The 15,995-nt window shown below is 48.6% G+C and overlaps 8 protein-coding genes across 8 annotated transcripts; 3 read left to right on the top strand and 5 right to left on the bottom strand.

Annotated features, from left to right (window-relative positions):
• Nucleotides 1-180: 180 nt before the first annotated feature.
• On the top strand, nucleotides 181-1,324 carry FMAN_05213 (putative cyanide hydratase; the record flags this gene model as incomplete). The annotated part of the gene is made up of 2 exons (XM_041825776.1): nucleotides 181-673; nucleotides 723-1,324. The coding sequence occupies 2 exons, from the start codon at nucleotides 181-183 to the stop codon at nucleotides 1,322-1,324; spliced, it is 1,095 nt and encodes a 364-aa protein (XP_041691123.1).
• Nucleotides 1,325-1,465: 141 nt separating this feature from the next.
• FMAN_16261 (uncharacterized protein) lies at nucleotides 1,466-1,984 on the bottom strand (the record flags this gene model as incomplete). The annotated part of the gene is made up of 1 exon (XM_041825775.1): nucleotides 1,466-1,984. One exon carries the CDS (start codon nucleotides 1,982-1,984, stop codon nucleotides 1,466-1,468), a length of 519 nt encoding a protein of 172 aa, XP_041691122.1.
• A 120-nt stretch (nucleotides 1,985-2,104) lies between these two features.
• On the bottom strand, nucleotides 2,105-3,844 carry FMAN_05212 (uncharacterized protein; the record flags this gene model as incomplete). Its single annotated transcript, XM_041825774.1, has 1 exon — nucleotides 2,105-3,844. One exon carries the CDS (start codon nucleotides 3,842-3,844, stop codon nucleotides 2,105-2,107), a length of 1,740 nt encoding a protein of 579 aa, XP_041691121.1.
• Nucleotides 3,845-7,398: 3,554 nt separating this feature from the next.
• FMAN_05211 (uncharacterized protein) lies at nucleotides 7,399-9,503 on the top strand (the record flags this gene model as incomplete). Its single annotated transcript, XM_041825773.1, has 6 exons — nucleotides 7,399-7,573; nucleotides 7,628-8,104; nucleotides 8,158-8,350; nucleotides 8,406-8,555; nucleotides 8,612-9,081; nucleotides 9,130-9,503. 6 exons carry the CDS (start codon nucleotides 7,399-7,401, stop codon nucleotides 9,501-9,503), a joined length of 1,839 nt encoding a protein of 612 aa, XP_041691120.1.
• A 322-nt stretch (nucleotides 9,504-9,825) lies between these two features.
• FMAN_05210 (uncharacterized protein) lies at nucleotides 9,826-11,288 on the bottom strand (the record flags this gene model as incomplete). Its single annotated transcript, XM_041825772.1, has 3 exons — nucleotides 9,826-10,892; nucleotides 10,964-11,164; nucleotides 11,219-11,288. 3 exons carry the CDS (start codon nucleotides 11,286-11,288, stop codon nucleotides 9,826-9,828), a joined length of 1,338 nt encoding a protein of 445 aa, XP_041691119.1.
• Nucleotides 11,289-11,714: 426 nt separating this feature from the next.
• On the top strand, nucleotides 11,715-12,128 carry FMAN_05209 (uncharacterized protein; the record flags this gene model as incomplete). Its single annotated transcript, XM_041825771.1, has 2 exons — nucleotides 11,715-11,903; nucleotides 11,958-12,128. 2 exons carry the CDS (start codon nucleotides 11,715-11,717, stop codon nucleotides 12,126-12,128), a joined length of 360 nt encoding a protein of 119 aa, XP_041691118.1.
• A 385-nt stretch (nucleotides 12,129-12,513) lies between these two features.
• On the bottom strand, nucleotides 12,514-13,148 carry FMAN_05208 (uncharacterized protein; the record flags this gene model as incomplete). Its single annotated transcript, XM_041825770.1, has 2 exons — nucleotides 12,514-12,892; nucleotides 12,943-13,148. 2 exons carry the CDS (start codon nucleotides 13,146-13,148, stop codon nucleotides 12,514-12,516), a joined length of 585 nt encoding a protein of 194 aa, XP_041691117.1.
• Nucleotides 13,149-14,575: 1,427 nt separating this feature from the next.
• Nucleotides 14,576-15,719, bottom strand: FMAN_05207 (uncharacterized protein; the record flags this gene model as incomplete). The annotated part of the gene is made up of 6 exons (XM_041825769.1): nucleotides 14,576-14,780; nucleotides 14,835-14,931; nucleotides 14,980-15,236; nucleotides 15,289-15,350; nucleotides 15,404-15,642; nucleotides 15,698-15,719. The coding sequence occupies 6 exons, from the start codon at nucleotides 15,717-15,719 to the stop codon at nucleotides 14,576-14,578; spliced, it is 882 nt and encodes a 293-aa protein (XP_041691116.1).
• Nucleotides 15,720-15,995: the final 276 nt, after the last annotated feature.

The following is a 15,995-nucleotide window of genomic DNA, read 5'->3' as shown; positions in this document are numbered from 1 at the left end:
AATGCTTACCCGAGAAAATGGGTGATGTAGATGATGGCCACTCTTACATGTTTGCATATGGAAAGGTTATGAATATTGAGACAATAAGTATATAAGTACATATTCTACATATTTCAGCATTGGTGACTCCAAAGTACTATCTGAACACATATTTGTGCCCGTTATCTTCGCTTCACCAAAATGTCAATCCGTCAATGGAAAGCCGCCATCTGCCAGGCTGAGCCATGCTGGTTCGACAAAGTCGCCGGTGTCAAAAAGACAATCCATCTCATCAACGAAGCCAGCCAGAACGGAGCTTCTCTTATAGCGTTCTCGGAGGTCTGGCTTCCAGGCTATCCCAATTTTCTATGGTCCGGAACATATAGGGAGAACATGCCTTTGGTGCAGAAGTACATGCAAAACAGCATATCTGCCTATGGGGATGAGATGCTCGAGATCCGTCAAGCTACGGCTGCTGCTAACATCTATGTATGTTTTGGCTTCAGTGAGCGGGTCGGAGCTTCGTTGTATCTTGCTCAGGTCCTCATTGGTCCCGATGGAAATATTCTTCTTCATCGTCGCAAGACGAAGCCTACGCATGTTGAGAGGACTATCTTTGGAGATTCCACTGGAGATTCTCTTACTACCGTGGTAGACACTCCGCTGGGAAAGATTGGCATGTTGAATTGCTGGGGTAAGTTCATATTTCATTGTTCTGATGCGCTGCTAACGACTTTATCCAGAGCACCTTCAGCCACTACTCAAGTATCATACCTACTGCCAAGGTGAACAGGTCCATATCGCTGCCTGGCCATTCAACGCAAAATGGACTGAATCAGCCGTTGAGCCCTACTCGGTATTTTCAGAGGCCAACGAGGTAACAGCCAGTCGCATGTATGCACTCGAGGGTGCTGTCTACGTCCTCGTAACTAACCAGCCACTGTCCGCCCAAGGCGCCAAGCTGAACAGTGAGGGTCAAGGAAACGCTGATAAGGACGGTTTCATGCTCGCCGGTGGTGGCGGTGCTGCATCTGTCTTTGGTCCGGATGGCCGACAGTTGACGGAGCCTACTGATCCTCTATTCGATGGCCTGATTTACTGCGACATTGATCTGGATAAGATTGACTACGCAAAGACCTTGACTGACTGTGTGGGTCACTACTCACGGCCTGATCTGCTGCGACTAGTTGTTGATGATCAGCCGAAGAACTATGTTGTTCGCGTATCTGATGGACCGACCAATACTCCTTATCACACTGGCACCAGTGACGAAACATTACTTTCTGCCCATGAGAAGTTGGATGAGCTTCTTGCTAAGAAGGCAAAGAAAGAGGCGACAAGCTGATGGACGAATGGGGAGATATTTTGCAGTTGGTGAGGATGTATGAGAAGACACATATACATTCCATATGGATTTAGTACTGGAAGACATGCAAGATTCCTGTGAATTTTGGGTCATTTGAGTGCAAGTATAATATGAGTTAATTTAATTGGTAAACTGATCAAGCATATCCGTTTCCGTCACATCGCCCAATCTCAAGCTCTCAACAGCCAGACCAAGCTCAACCTCAACGGGCACAGAGCATTGTTGGACTCTCCATTCATCCTCTGGTTTATGCGCAACAACCAGAGTAGCAGTCGCATCAGCCCTGAAGCAGTTCTCGTCCATAACAACGAACGTGTGAGGGTAGATGAGCAGGTCTTTTGGTGGTGACGCCTCAAAGACGCCATAGAGATGACTAGCAAATCGTTCAATACAATCGTCCAGATCTTTAAGTTCTTGATCAAGCTTCTCAACTTTGAAGATCTCCGGCTTATCGAGTCTTCCATTTGGCCAGTTTAAGATCTTCGTCGCATAAGTCTCTATCGCGATGTCGCATGCTCGCTGAACGTCTTGGGGAGTGACGTCATGCAATCCATACACCAAGACAATGCTGTTCTCAACCGCGTGATAGTTTCCTTTCTCAAAGAGGATATCGGAATTGGGAGACGTCTTGTGAGCCATCTTGAGTGAGAATTGGCCAAGGGAGAGGCAAGATGAAAGATGGGAAAGCTGAGTATTTTGTTCAGTTAATTGAATAGAGACATGAATGAGATCTGAGAATACAATATAGAAACAATACCCTTAGTAAAGAGGCAGCTTATAAGCATCAAAGTCATAAGTCCAGCTATCAATCGACTCTTGGTCATAAACACAGTTCAGCGAAGTGCCGTTTCCAGACCACAACGGACGGAGAGGCCAACGGCAGATAGTCTCAATGCCATCGTGTCCATCCAGAGTCTCAGGAGCAACACCCTTCTCGACCCATTTAATGACGGTCTGCAAAGTCGTCTGTGGCCATCCACCGTTGGGCTGGTTAGTGTTGCTGCCGCAGTGTGCGCCACCAGGGACCAGGTACAGCCGGTAAAAGTCGTCAACGGCAGCAACGCTCTCGTTGTAGCTCTTATCGGCAAACATGACACTACGAACGGAGTCGTAGTAGTGAACGGATGAGCCCGCCGGGATAGAGTCGTCTGATTCTCCATGGACGTGGATAACCTTTCCACCCGCGGATTGGAAGTCGCTCAGGTCGGCGTAAGTGGTTTGCAGAGAGTCCGCGTACTTATTCATGCCATAGACCATCCACTCTTTAAGTGTGTCGTAGGTGACGTTGTCGAGGCTGGAGAGGGTACTAGTGTCGTGGAGCTGGAGGTACCTCGCAACCCACTCACCACCAAGGCCGTTAATGCTCAATCCCCAGGTCTCGTTTTCTTCGTCGTAAGAAGTGGCGGCATCTGAGAAGCTAGATCCGGGCTGGTAGTTGAGGTACACACGGCGTCCCTTAGAGTCATGGAGGCCATCGAGAAACTGTCGAATCACAGCCACGCCTTCTTTGGAAACGGTTCCTTTCTGAGCTGGGGTGTCTGGCTGAGCGAACTGTCGAGCCCGAAGCGCTCCTGATCCACCCTGGGAGCTCGATGCGGCACAAGAGTAAGACTCCCCAATTGTGCTGTTAAGGTCGAAGCGGAGCTTGCAAAGATCAGATCGCGATACAACACCATCCTCTTTTCCATCCAGGCCATCACAAGCGGCGATAGTCAGGTTGAGGATTTTGTCCAGCTCGCATGAAGGAGGGAAGTAGTCCAGAGTCTGCTCGATAACATTACCGAACAAGTGGTTAACCTGCTGTTGACCATAGCGGAAGGCTGGGGCTCCGATGGCAGCACCGTCGAACTGGTCGGCAAAACGCTGTACCTGACTCCAGCCTTCGCGGCCACCTTCGGAACAACCCTGATAATAAGAGTAGAGTTTAGAGCGCTTGGAAACGTTATAGATGTTCCTCGACAACTCTTTGCCGAGTAGGGCCAGTTCGTGATGAGCCTGGTAGCCAAACATGTAAACAGATTGCCAGTTGATAGTGCCGTTAGCCAGGAGGAACACCTCGTCCCACTGAGTGTCGAATGATCCGAATCCTCCATCTGTGACTCCGGAGACGGCACCAACTATGAGTCCAGACGCGGCGTACTGGCTTCCTGAGTTGATGGCAAGCCCGCCTCCGCCTGTAGAGACATAGCGGTTCTTAAACTTGCTAGGAGCAGGGAGCAAGTATGAAACATGTACAACGTCGTCGGCAAGACCGTCGTGTGAATAGGCGAAAGTGAGGTTGCAGTAGTCGGCGCTGGCGGTAGGGTACCATTCAGACTGGAAGCTGGCATTGGAGACCAGGGATGTTTGAACCGAGTCCGCGTCCAAGGTGATGCCCGATAAAAAGTTGTCGGCAGGGAGAGCCGATTGGGCATAGCTCTTGGAGCATATGTCGCTCAAGGATGCAGCATGAACGGCTGCCGCAGAGACTGCAGCGCCAGCAAATGAAGTCGACCGCATGAGAACAGGAATGGAGTTGACCAAGGTAGAAACTGACCCTAAGAGCACAGCTGAGTAGAGGATAAGGCAGAAGGCAGAATGAGTATCTGTTGATTATATAACTTTACTTTACAGTTGAAGCTCATGTACTATAAGTATTTTGTCGGCAATCTAGGATCCTATTGGCACAGTTCGAGCTTTACGACAACAATCCCCGCTTCGGGACAGCCCCACAGGCTTAATGATGTTCTGTCGGCGCAGCTGCGGAGCTTGGAAATGAGTCCCGGGGAAGTGGAGACCAGAACACGAGATGCCGGCCAACGTGAGACTCGGCTCGGCCGATTGCAGCGCCCTGAGAAGGAAATTGCTAGACTTTATTTTGGCCGAACATGTGCTTTGGGCTCGGAATACGTATGCTTAAGCTGAGCCATGGTTAAACTGAAACCCGGCCCTGTCATTCTCTTCATGCTACATACGGTGCGCGCTGCGCATTGGAGGAATATGTACATTGCATCCACTGGGTATGTCGTCGGATATGTATTCTTCCCTCATAACCACCTGAACCTCTTGGTCCCTTTTCAAGAAATGAACCTGTCTTTTGTAACGAATACTGCCATCCTGATCGGAGATGACTTCTAACATGTGTTTGACCGGCACAGCAAAGAAACGCTATTCCTCTGGAGGTAAGGGCTCATCTTCTAGAGCTTTGGAACCGAATTCCATTTTGTTATCGTCTAATAGTACATCATATTCAAGTTCGATCTGACGTCTGCCGACTCTATACAGGGTGCCCACGTCGAATAGGCCTTCTTTAGCTGGGCCAAGTCGTGCTGCCAACGATAAAGCCTTAAGCCAGATCTTAAGACTTCTGCACTTACCTACAACATCGCAGAAGGTGTCCCGATATTGATCGTACTATATCTCTATTGCCTCACGTGGTTTGTGGATGTATATACTTGTGACTTTATGCTTAATGCGCATTCCGTATAAAGCATATCTATCTGTAGCAGAGGAGGTAGGAATATTATCCTCCAGATTCTTAGCTTATGTCTCCTATTCAACCAGTAGTGTGACCAAAAAGAGCCTTTGGTCATCATGTCCGTCGAGGATAGACTCCATAGCTCGAAATAACAGGTTGTTAATGAAGGATTAAGCCTCCGCAATACTAGTAAATCCTTCGGGCATGGGTATATCGAAGCCGATGAGACTTGGGAGGCGTATGTCCGGTTTGCCGCCGAAAAAGAATGGTATAAGCCTTGAACGATGGGATATTAGAACTATATATTTATATGCCCAGCCTAGATAACTAAGTTATCAAGAATTATAATTCTATATTAATAGTACTATAGCGTAATATAAATATCTCCTTATAAATACTTAATGCAGATAAAGAGGACATAAAGCAGTAAGATTAACTGCTTATTACCTAATAGCTTAATCTATTAAATAGTAATATTATAATAACTAATAGTAAATATATTGCTATATATCTAGCTAGTAATTTAAGAACTTTAGGTAAATTCTTTATAGAGTAAGCTAATAGATAAGATAGTATACTGCACTATTAGCTTAAAATGGCTAAATTATATAACTAGATGCATCTAGAAATATAAGTCTGTTAATCCTGATAGGACTGGTGCGGCTATCTTATTGAAGAATTGAAAGGCCCTGCCTTCCTTATGGTTTTGCGTAGCTAGTTGGTTGGGACGATACCCGCGATGCGTTGTTGTATCCTCGTAGCCGCCATACACACGTCGCGAAGACGTGCATCGCCGCTTTACCTCATCGCACTTGACTTTGCGAATTCTATATACCAAATGTCAACAGTATTCTTGGCAAGACTGTCTTGGGTGAACACACTTGCAGGTTCGGTAACCGGTCCTCACATCTGGCGGGTAGCGGGCAACGGCATCTGCGCCAGCTCTGGCGTGGGACTATCCAGAGCGAATAGGCGAGAATAAATATGATGCGAGATCCAAGGGAGAGAAATGACGATATCGGCACGAGAATTGGACCTGAAGAATGAGGATCAGAGAACGCGTGGCTAAGAAAAGTGGGTAATCCAAGCATCCTCCGGTTCGGCCTTTTCCATGCCGATCCCATGTGGGGCTGTTCCGAGCCTTTAATGCCGGCGTTATTCACAGGGTTTGCCGTGTTCGGATGTCCTTTAGTGTTGAAGGGAGCAGGGTTCGGCATTGTTCTTAATTTCAACCTTGCTGCAAAGTTGTCTCTACGAGGCTTTCGTTTACACATTTGATGATGCTTCACTTTGACAGCACAGTATGGGAACAGGACTGTGTGACCAGTAGGCGCGAGTCAAGCCTCTGACGATATAGGTACCCCGCAATCGCGTCCATCAACATCAACATTCTGACATCATCATCCTTTCCAAAGTCGTGCCAATATTCATTCAAGATGACTTGGATTATCGACGTAGACTTACCGATTCCTGACGCCCCGTTTCCTGGGGAGAAGCCCTATAAGAAGAAAGCCAAGAAGAGCAGGTCACTACCAGTCTGCAATGCGTGCATAATTTTGAAGCTTTCTGTAAGAGTCTTGATTCCCCGGTCTGGGACGTAAACTGAGAATACTTCCCGTGCAGCGGCAATCGCCTATCTTGTGAGTTATGTGAGAGAATTGGCCATAAATGCTCGTATTCCGTCGACGTTCGGGAGAAGCGTTTTGAACGAATAAACCGACACAAGCAAGTCCACCTTCATAACATGTCTATTGAACCAGGACCGCTCAGTCTAATGTGTTCATATTCAGAATGCAATTTGACCAATACTGGGTCACCCACTGAGTGTCGTTTTTCTGGTTTGGGGTTTCACAAGGCGCGAACTGAACAAGAAAAACATGAAATCACGGAAAATGAGACAATGTAATAAATTGGCGAATCTATCTACGTTTACATCGCGAAAATAAATTGCCAGACCCGTTACGCGAGACCGTAACAACTCTGGAGGGGGTGTGGGCCAAAGCCACGGATCAGTGCGTCCGATGCATCCCCATTTTTGGCGCTAGGAATCCCCGCAAATTCAGCATCTTCATCCTCAGCACTCATCAAAATCATCCACAGGCTCATTTTGTATTGACTGCGGGATCAAAGGCAAGAACTCGGCCAGGTTGATAATGTCGATAAATCCGCCATGGATCCTAGCAGTCGTCCCCTCACGAAACGACCAAGAGCATCGATAGCCTGCAACGCGTGCAGGCAGACCAAGTCGAAGGTAAGCAGCCATCTGTCCAGACGTCTATCATCCCGAGAAAGGTACTTGCTGATCCTCCATGCTTAGTGCGATGGAGCCAATCCAGCGTGTGAACGCTGTCTCAGGTTTCATCTCGAGTGCACATATTCCCACAATGTTCGCGACAAACGGCTCAACCGCCAAGCAGAACGCAGGTCTGACAGTTCCAGTCCAGGCTTCATTATGGTTTAGGCCATGCAATATTGACATAATGGGGACAGGGTCAACTTCGAGTTACGGAGTAGAGTGAGTGAGTTGGAAGCTCGTCTCGCCGCCACTTCACAAAACCCCGAGCCTGCCGACATGAACGCAACTGAGGGCATTCCCATGAACCTATCAGACGCCGAGGTCTCTTCTCACCCACCAGACAGCAATCATGAGACAGAAATTCAAAGAGATAATGCTTCTAGGGAGAGCTCAGACAAGTCTGAGTCTCGGATCGATGTCCTGGCGGCAGGTGTCTTTGATCATCCATCGTCAGGGAGCAGCATCTGTTATTTTGGTAAGCCTTTCCGGTTAATGATTCATCCTCCACGTCTCACACAGTAGAACCTAGGATCAAGCTCTAACCATGCCCTATTCTGGTCCCTTACGGCAAGCATCGCCAACTTGGGGCACCGCAGTAGCCGCTTGCATCAAGAGCCTTTGCGAGCAGTTCAAGCGCACACTGGCCCTGCGCATCTTCCGCATCCTGCATCTTCTTCGATAGGCCACTACGGAAGCGGCGAGGAAGTTGACATAGTCAATACTCCCGGGCGAGATGAGGCCATGAATTTGATTTCACGCTTCTTCGATACCGTTGGCGCTGTCTTGCCATATGTCAACCAACCTGCTCTGTTGGAGGGCTTTGACAAAATTGTTGGACCTTCGGAATCGCGACAGCGGCCACCTAGCCGTGTAGCTAAAGCTTTGAGGAGCATTGTTTTCGCCCATGCGCTTTCTACACAGGATGTTGGTGCTGCAGAGCCATTTTACCGTCGAACCTTGAGTCTATTGGACCCAAAGACGTTGTATGCCCCTAGTCTTGAGCTACGTATGTCAACTAATATCTTTTCTATTACATACCTACTTATCATAAATCACTAGTTCAAGCATTGTTACTTCTAAGCATCTTTCAGCAGAATAGCCAACGTTCCACAGAAAGCTGGACAACACACTCCCTTGCTGTCAAGGCCTCCTACCAACTTGGCATCCACGCGCCTTCGTCATATGAGCATCTCACGGCTTCGGAGAAAGAACTTCGCTCAAGCCTTTGGTTCGCCACGGTCAACCAAGATAGGTACATCTGCGATCTCCCATATACGGACCTTCCATCTGATACTGATTTTCAATAGGATGCTGAGCTCGGCCCTTGGGCAGCCATGTATGATTCCTCTCCAACACGTTCGCTCCGATATTCTGCACATGCTAGTATCCATGCGCCAACAGAGGACTGTTGAGATGCAATACTCGCAAGAAAACCTAGAATACTTCCGAAACATTGTGTACTCTACCCCAATTTCCTTCTTTGCTATTTTTCACTGACAATATCGTTCCATAGGATGTTGCATGGGATCATGGGCGTCGCAATGGAGTCTGTATGTGGCTCCAATATCGACCCTTCGAGCTCATTGAACGCGGAAGAACTACTCGGGAAAACCCTCGAGCTCTCGTTGAGACTGGAGAAATGGCGCAGCAGCACATCGCCTGGCTCTATCCTGGAATCTGATGTCAACTATAGCCCGTGGACCGAAGGCGACTTTGAAGCTCAGAGGAATACCATTTTGCTCTCAATATACTATTACCGAACAGTTCTACTGGTACATGGGTGTCTCCTCATGTCTATCCTCGAAGCAGCTACACGCAAGGGTCAGCAGGCGGTTTCTGGAGTACTCAAGAATACCGCTGCAAGCCTCCTTAAGGATGACCTGACAGCATTGAACAACTTTTGTCACCTAATTCGCGGTTTGCTAGCTTACAGCCCAGCTTTCTTCAAGAGCAATGCCATCTGGTGGACTTGTAACTATGCAGGTCAGCTGCTCCGGCCGCCAATGAGATTCTCGCGCTAACTTTTATCAGCTCTTACTATTTCCCTTCACACCTTTGCCTTCTGGTTGGCCTCTGCTAGCCCTGAAGCCGAGTTCATTGCCTGTGGACACAACAGCTCCCAGCTGGAAGCCCGGCTGCGGGCCTGTTTAGACATGTTACGAGCAATAGGGGCATCGAGTGCCATGAGTGTAAAGGCGCATCGCTGCCTTCAGCGTCACTTGGACTTTCTAAAAACCAGTTGTGAGCCTCATGGAGAATATTTATCCCTGAATGAAACTGACGAGACCCAGCGAGGACCTCTGCCCCAGCAGACCACGCATCAGATCCCCCCATGGTTTCACATGCCCTCACACACACCCAGGAGCCGGGTAATTTGTCTGATCAGATCATGCATGGCGATCTGATAACAACCGTGCTCGACGATCCCATGGCTGGCTTGTTCAGTGACCTCAATTCTACTACCTTTGATCATCCCGATTTCGTTGATTTAGATCTACTTGGCATCACCGACTTTGACGCAGCAGGCTTGATATGATAGGGTTACAACAACTCAAAGAGTCTTGTCTTTAGTGTAACATTATGTCCTATTTATGTTGCGTATATCGCTCAATATGAACAATGATCGGCCAATGTAGCGGCACTTATTCATGATGCTCATAAACCTATGGACTCCACGGCAGAATATTGACTTTCTACAGCGGGCAATCTTTTTTCTCTCTTACTTACTTAACTCAAACTCTGATATAGCTCATCGAACTTCTCCGCAGCGATCTTCATACAATCATGAGAGTAGATCATTTGTTGTACGTCCGGAGATGCCCATTTATCAGGAACTTTGCCCCCATTAGTTTTGGCCTCGGCAAACTGTCGATCTCTCTCTTCCTTTGCCGCGCCCGCACCCAAGTGTAGTGTACGCCCCGAAAGAGCAGCTAGGTCAACAAGAGTCGTGGTGCGTTCCTTTCGAACAAGTTCATAAACTTGGAGACACTTTTTGATAGCCTCTGGAGTCGTATTTGGGGCTCGAGAAAGTATCTCTGCTATCACAGCGGCATCCTCAATTGCCATTCCAGCGCCCTGATTCAGATGAGGTAGAGTCGGGTGACAGGCGTCTCCTACCAAGGCCACGGAACCATGGACCCAGGTTGGAAGTGGCTTGTGGACTCGTAGTTTCCATTCACAAACCTCACCGTCTGGAACGAGGTTCAACATTCGTTGAACGACGGGGCAAAAATCGGAGAAAACGTCAAGCATGGCCTGCTTGGAGCCTCTTGTTGTATACGTCGCTGAGGGCGCAGAGGCAAAGTTGACATCGGGCTGGATAGATGACATGTTGTAAATCGTCCGTGATGCGATAGGATAGCAAATCCAGTGGCGCTTCTCTCCGATCCAACGTGTCACTTGGTTGCTGTCGAGTAAAGCCATCATCTCAGGATCTGATGCCATGGCATCGCGGGGAAGCAGCACACGATATGCAGCTTGGCCGGTATCTTCTGTGGTTGCCGACAGTCCAGTCTGGCTGAGGAGTTGGGTACGCGCAACTGACTTGACACCATCTGCTGCTATCAGAACAGCGGCCTTGACCTGATACGACTCGCCATCGCGGGGCTTCACGGTAAAGACCGTCTGTGGAGTAAAGGATTCGATGCTCTCAAGAGAGTGGCCAAAGTTGAACCGGATAGCACTCTCCTTCTTGCATGCCTCATAGAGTCCACCGGCAAGAGATGCTCGATGCCCAGTACAGTGAGGGTAGCCATACTTTTTGCGGATGTCAGGCATATGGACATGGGTGAGTTCTTGGTTGGTAGCACCATCTTGTTCCAAGACGTTAACAAGACTGTACACTTAGTCAAGCGATGAAACGTACCTCTGATACTTGTTTCCAGAACATCTGTTGCCTCCGCCTCAATACCGTCCCAGCAGCCGAGGCGAGTAAGAATACGGACCAGGTTAGGGGCCAGCTGGATGCCTGCGCCGACAAAACCAAGGTCTGATGCATTCTCAAAGACCTGAATGTCCTTGAAGCCTTTCTTTGCCAGTGATAAAGCACTTGCCAGTCCACCCATGCCTTTCAGAATTTAATATGACTTGTCATACGCAGGCAGGGGTAGGGGCAACGTACCTGCACCAATGATAGCGATTGAGAGATCCATTGGGCTGTCTGACGACTCGCCATTCTGCTTTACAGCCATGATGGTGATTTGTGAGGTCGGGAAAAGAACTTAACAAATGATCTCAAAGAGCTTATTGCTGAATAAAGGTAGCGTAAATGGTAGTTTTACTCGCCTCGTAAGTCTTGAAGTGTGTTTTACCACTGAATCTTATAACGAGGGCCTGCCCTTGATTGAGAGAACAAGTGCCGACCCCGAGAGAGGTATAGTCCCAGTGGTTGGGGTGGGTTTGAGCGAATCGGAAGCTGTTCATCGGAAGAGTTGCGCGTCCTGGCCAATCGGAACCCGATTAGCCGGTCCTGCTTGACCACCACGGAGAACCCAAGCGAGACATGACTCCGCATCTTTGCCAGTTTACCATTAAAAGGATAAACTATCATCCTCTAAGATAACCTTGACACCGATACCCAGCTCTGTAGCGACAATTGGCATCTCAGCATCTTCACCATGTCGTCCTCTACCCCCAAAGGCCCCTACAAGCTCGTTACAGTGAACAATGCGCCCGAGCGTGCCAAGAGACTTATCGGCCGGGTAGTCAACGACCTCAAAGATCAGTACACGATTGACTATGTAACCAACTGCATCAGTAAAGATGAAGTTGAGCCAAAAGTCAAGGAATTTCAGCCAGACATCCTAGTAAGTTGAGCCTCGCAATGGCTGATTTAAAACCTCGCTAATAAGTGACTTCAGTTTTGCGCCTCAATGTGGACTATCGAAGAGAGCACGGAAATGCGAGAAATTGCCAAGTCCATCATCCCTGATATTAAGACACACGCCATCCCGCATGGCCTTCAGGTTAACGACGGGCCAGATGCGATAGTTGAGCATCTCAAACAGCAAATTCCCTTGCTTTTAGGATGAGATGCGGTTTACTGAACCGGGGAGATGGTGTCTCTAGAGACGATGATGACCGTTGAAGAAACATTACTAGTATTGATAAAGCAAGGTAGCTGTGTGGGTATCTAACGACTGGATACTACCAAGAAGAAATAGAGATAAATGTTGAAACGAGCACAAGCAAAAGTCCTTACAAAGCCCGTACTAGCGTGCTTGGACACAGTCCCACTCGATGCAGTCGAAGTTGCAGTTGAAGTTGGCCCAAATACCAACGTAGCAGTCTCATCTTGGGCAGTAGAGTCGTCCGGTTTCTTTGTTATTAGCTCACCTTCCTGCCGAGCTGTTAGAATTGCAGGGTTGCCATGATCATTTGACTTCACTCGGTGGTTTGCAAGACATCGGTGGCAGCCTAGCAGTTGCGGAACTCCCAGATGTTGGACGTCATCACGGTCTTTCCAACACAAGAGTTTGCGCCATCAATTTCACACACCGAAGCAAGAGACACGATGGATTCTTGACGCTGGCAGCTGGTGATATCCGCTGGCTTCTTATAGGCGGAAGAGCATGAGGTGACCGACTGGCTTACCGACTGGCTTGAATGAGCGCAGCTCTCGGCGATGCCCTCGCAAGCGTCTCGATCTATCGTCCTCGTTGGGTCGGGAGCGGACGGAGTCTTGAAGTCGTCTGAAAGATAAGGTTCACATGCGTCCTGCCAATTGGCGATTTCGTCATCCACTGAACTATCATACGAGTTGCCCAGAGTGCATTTCCTGAATTCATCCTTGCACCTAAGCCATAGTTAGTATCTCAACGGTATCATCAATAAGCATAGGCTTACGCCACACAAGCATCCAGTCGCTCCTGCGTGCAAAAGCAGTCGATGGTTTCTTGTTTGCTGAGATTGCTGCATTTTAGAGCAATTGACTTGGCTATGTCGCAGTTTGAAAATTCCGTGCTGTCCCCTACGCAATGGCTAAGGTTTATCGTCGCATAGCACCCAGAGGTGTTCGAGAGGACAGCAATGACAGCAATGGGTCGAATCATTTTGATGCAGGCGCGCAGGGGTCAACGGCAAGCTTCTTGTTAAGCTTACAGGCTCCAATTCTATAGGTAGGTAAAGTACAGCTTCTTCCGATAAAGAATAAGTTGACCAAAGGGAGGCTTGGGCTAGTCCAGACCTCCAGTTACAAGTGCCCATACCCAAGCTATAGCGTCGATAGTTGTGCCTTGCGAGGCGCAATCCAACCTCACAATGACCCAAGGCAGCAAGGTCGAGCCCTTTCAAGTCCTTTGTGGCTTTAGCAGCGTGGAAACCATCAATAAGCCAAATGTTGATAGTCTGGGTTCATAATGACCTAAGTGGAGTGACGAACCAGTCCCACGTCCGCTGTGGTTTTGTGGCTCCCTTGCTAATCGCATTCAGCTGAGGACAGCTCAAGTCACACGGACAAGGCAAATGGACGTCCTACGCTATGTTGGAAGCCAAAATCAGCCTTGTCCAGTTTGTGGGAACGGAGGCATCCAACTCGACGGCATGCCACTAGTCTCGGCAAGTTCCCTGTCCTGCTCTTTGTTGGCGTCGAGGAAGCCCCCAGCTTCAAGGGTCTCCCTGGGGCTTGGGCAGGATACTGCACAAATATGCCGGGGATGATCTGGGAGAAAACCTGATGATCATGGTGTGTTGGAGCACCGACTTACGAAAATTGTCTTTGTCGCCGGTTCATCATGTCTAGGAAACACCATGGCTTCGACTCGCTCTCAGAGGCTGAAGAAGATACCGGGGCGGCCTTGACCCCCACAACGCGGCTGTCTGTCGTGCCATGGGTAGCATATATCATCATCGCATTCCTATTTATCCTCTGTTATATTGTTCCAATTTGCATCCATCTTCAACGCAGTCCCTCTATATTGACGGAGGAGCCAGAAGGTCGATTGTCAATGGCTGGAATCCTGTGTAACAGTGAATGATTCACCATCGCCTGGAATATCCGCCACGACCCTAAGTTTGAAGTTGGGGTGATAGAGATGGGCAAGACTCGACCAGAGGTTAAAGATAGGAGGTGGGGAGCGATGAAGGATGTCGAGTCCAACAAATGGGTTGTGAGATCAGTTCAGGGCCCCGACATGGGTGCCGCGGAGCATCTCTTAGGAAGATGATGCTCTTTCAAGATGACATTTTCTATTGTTCAATCTTAATCAGTGCATAATGTCGGAAATGAAAGTTTTGCTGATCTCCAATCCTCCCCGCTTGTTTTAGTCGATGGCCCCAGCGTATTCAGTCATTGTACATCTACTAGTGAAGATGGCGCAGATGGGACTCTGCAATGAAGAAGTGATAACAACAACCTGGAGAGCTGGTTATGAGAAGATAACGTTGCTTCTACTCAACTACGTACTACGTCTAACATCTAACTAGCTAAGCCGAAACAAGATTCTTTCAGTCATAGGTTAGGGAGGCTTTGAGATTCCCATCATTCGTTCTCGAAAACATTGATAAGTGTCCCGATATGCGGAGTTATCTCGACCTTGAACTCGTCTCCGTGCTTGAGAGTAACCTTGGGAGACTTTGCAACTCCAACTCCTGCGGGGGTACCGGTGATAATAACTGTCCCTGGGGGCAATGTAGTGCTCTGAGACAGGAAGCTGATGACTTTTGGGATGGAAAAAATGAGGTCGCTAGTAACGTGTCAGCATTTATTCAGAAGACAATTATTAAAGCAGGTGTCTTACTCTACTCCGCAATCTTGCAAAAGCTTGTCGTTCTTTAAACCGCGCACTCGAAACTTCGAAGGATCTGGCACGGCCGAGGTGGACACGAGGGTAGGTCCTGGGAGTATTAGATAGCGTCACATAGTCAAACATAAAAATGCTGTACCTAGAGGGCAAGATCCATCGAATCCCTTGGAGAAAGACCACTGAGACTGAGCAAACTGGCTTGATCTGCTTGACACATCGTTACAGGCAGTATATCCGAGCACATAGTTCATGACGTCTTCCTGAGACACATTCTTTGCAGTCTTGCCAATAACGACAGCAAGTTCAGATTCATAGTCTCCACAGTCATCCAACTGTGTCAATTTGGGTAGAATGGTCGGCGCAGGCCAAGGATCTCCTATGGATGTGCTAGGCTTCCTTTGTAGCGGTTAGCGAGCCGTTCGAGAATCCCAGAAGTCGGCCAACTAACATAAAGACGGTTGGAATAGTGGGTAGATCAGTGATTCCCACCTCATCCGCATGTTGCTTGTACTAGAAAATGAGTCTCGTTAGCGCACTTCTTCTAGTGAAGAGTAACAACGCACGTTTAGACCGATACATCGAACAGTTCCAACTTCGCCCGCTGCCAAAGGCGACAAGACGCGATCAATGGTTTCTTTAGCGCCTGTGTTTTCTCCTGGGTCCAAGACAGATTTGCCCGAAAAGACTTCCACGGCGACTTCTTCGCCGTTGAACAGCGCTTGTCCGACATCGACATCTTCGGAGACTGGTTGTCCGATCAAGATGGCGCTCGCATCAGAGCGGGGAACAAAGCGAACAAGACCTAAGGTCCGCGTAAGTTGGCATTCTCGGCGCCACTGGAGCCAAAGAACACATACGTTTGAATTGTGACGTCGACATGGTTGCTGTTAGTGATGAACTTGGTCATTCACTATGAGTGCGTCAGAGCGGAATATAAACGATTCACTGACTGACTGTCGACTCTCGGCAGTCCAATGTCCGATCGCACTGCTCAGGGAAGTGATTTGCCGAGACTCGCCCGAATCCTTCATACAGGTCATCGACGGGATCTCAGCCAATCATGGGTACAAAAATTACGCGGTTCTTCTCAAACAATCCTCCCAAAGTAGCAAGTATTGCTAGCGCACCCAAGGTCGGAACCAACATCTTCCCGCC

This window comes from Fusarium mangiferae (assembly GCF_900044065.1).
Source record: "Fusarium mangiferae strain MRC7560 genome assembly, contig: FMAN_scaffold023, whole genome shotgun sequence".
Classification (NCBI taxonomy): Eukaryota; Fungi; Ascomycota; class Sordariomycetes; order Hypocreales; family Nectriaceae; genus Fusarium; species Fusarium mangiferae.
Note: the sequence above shows the minus strand (reverse complement) of the source record. Positions and strands in the feature narration are given on the sequence as shown.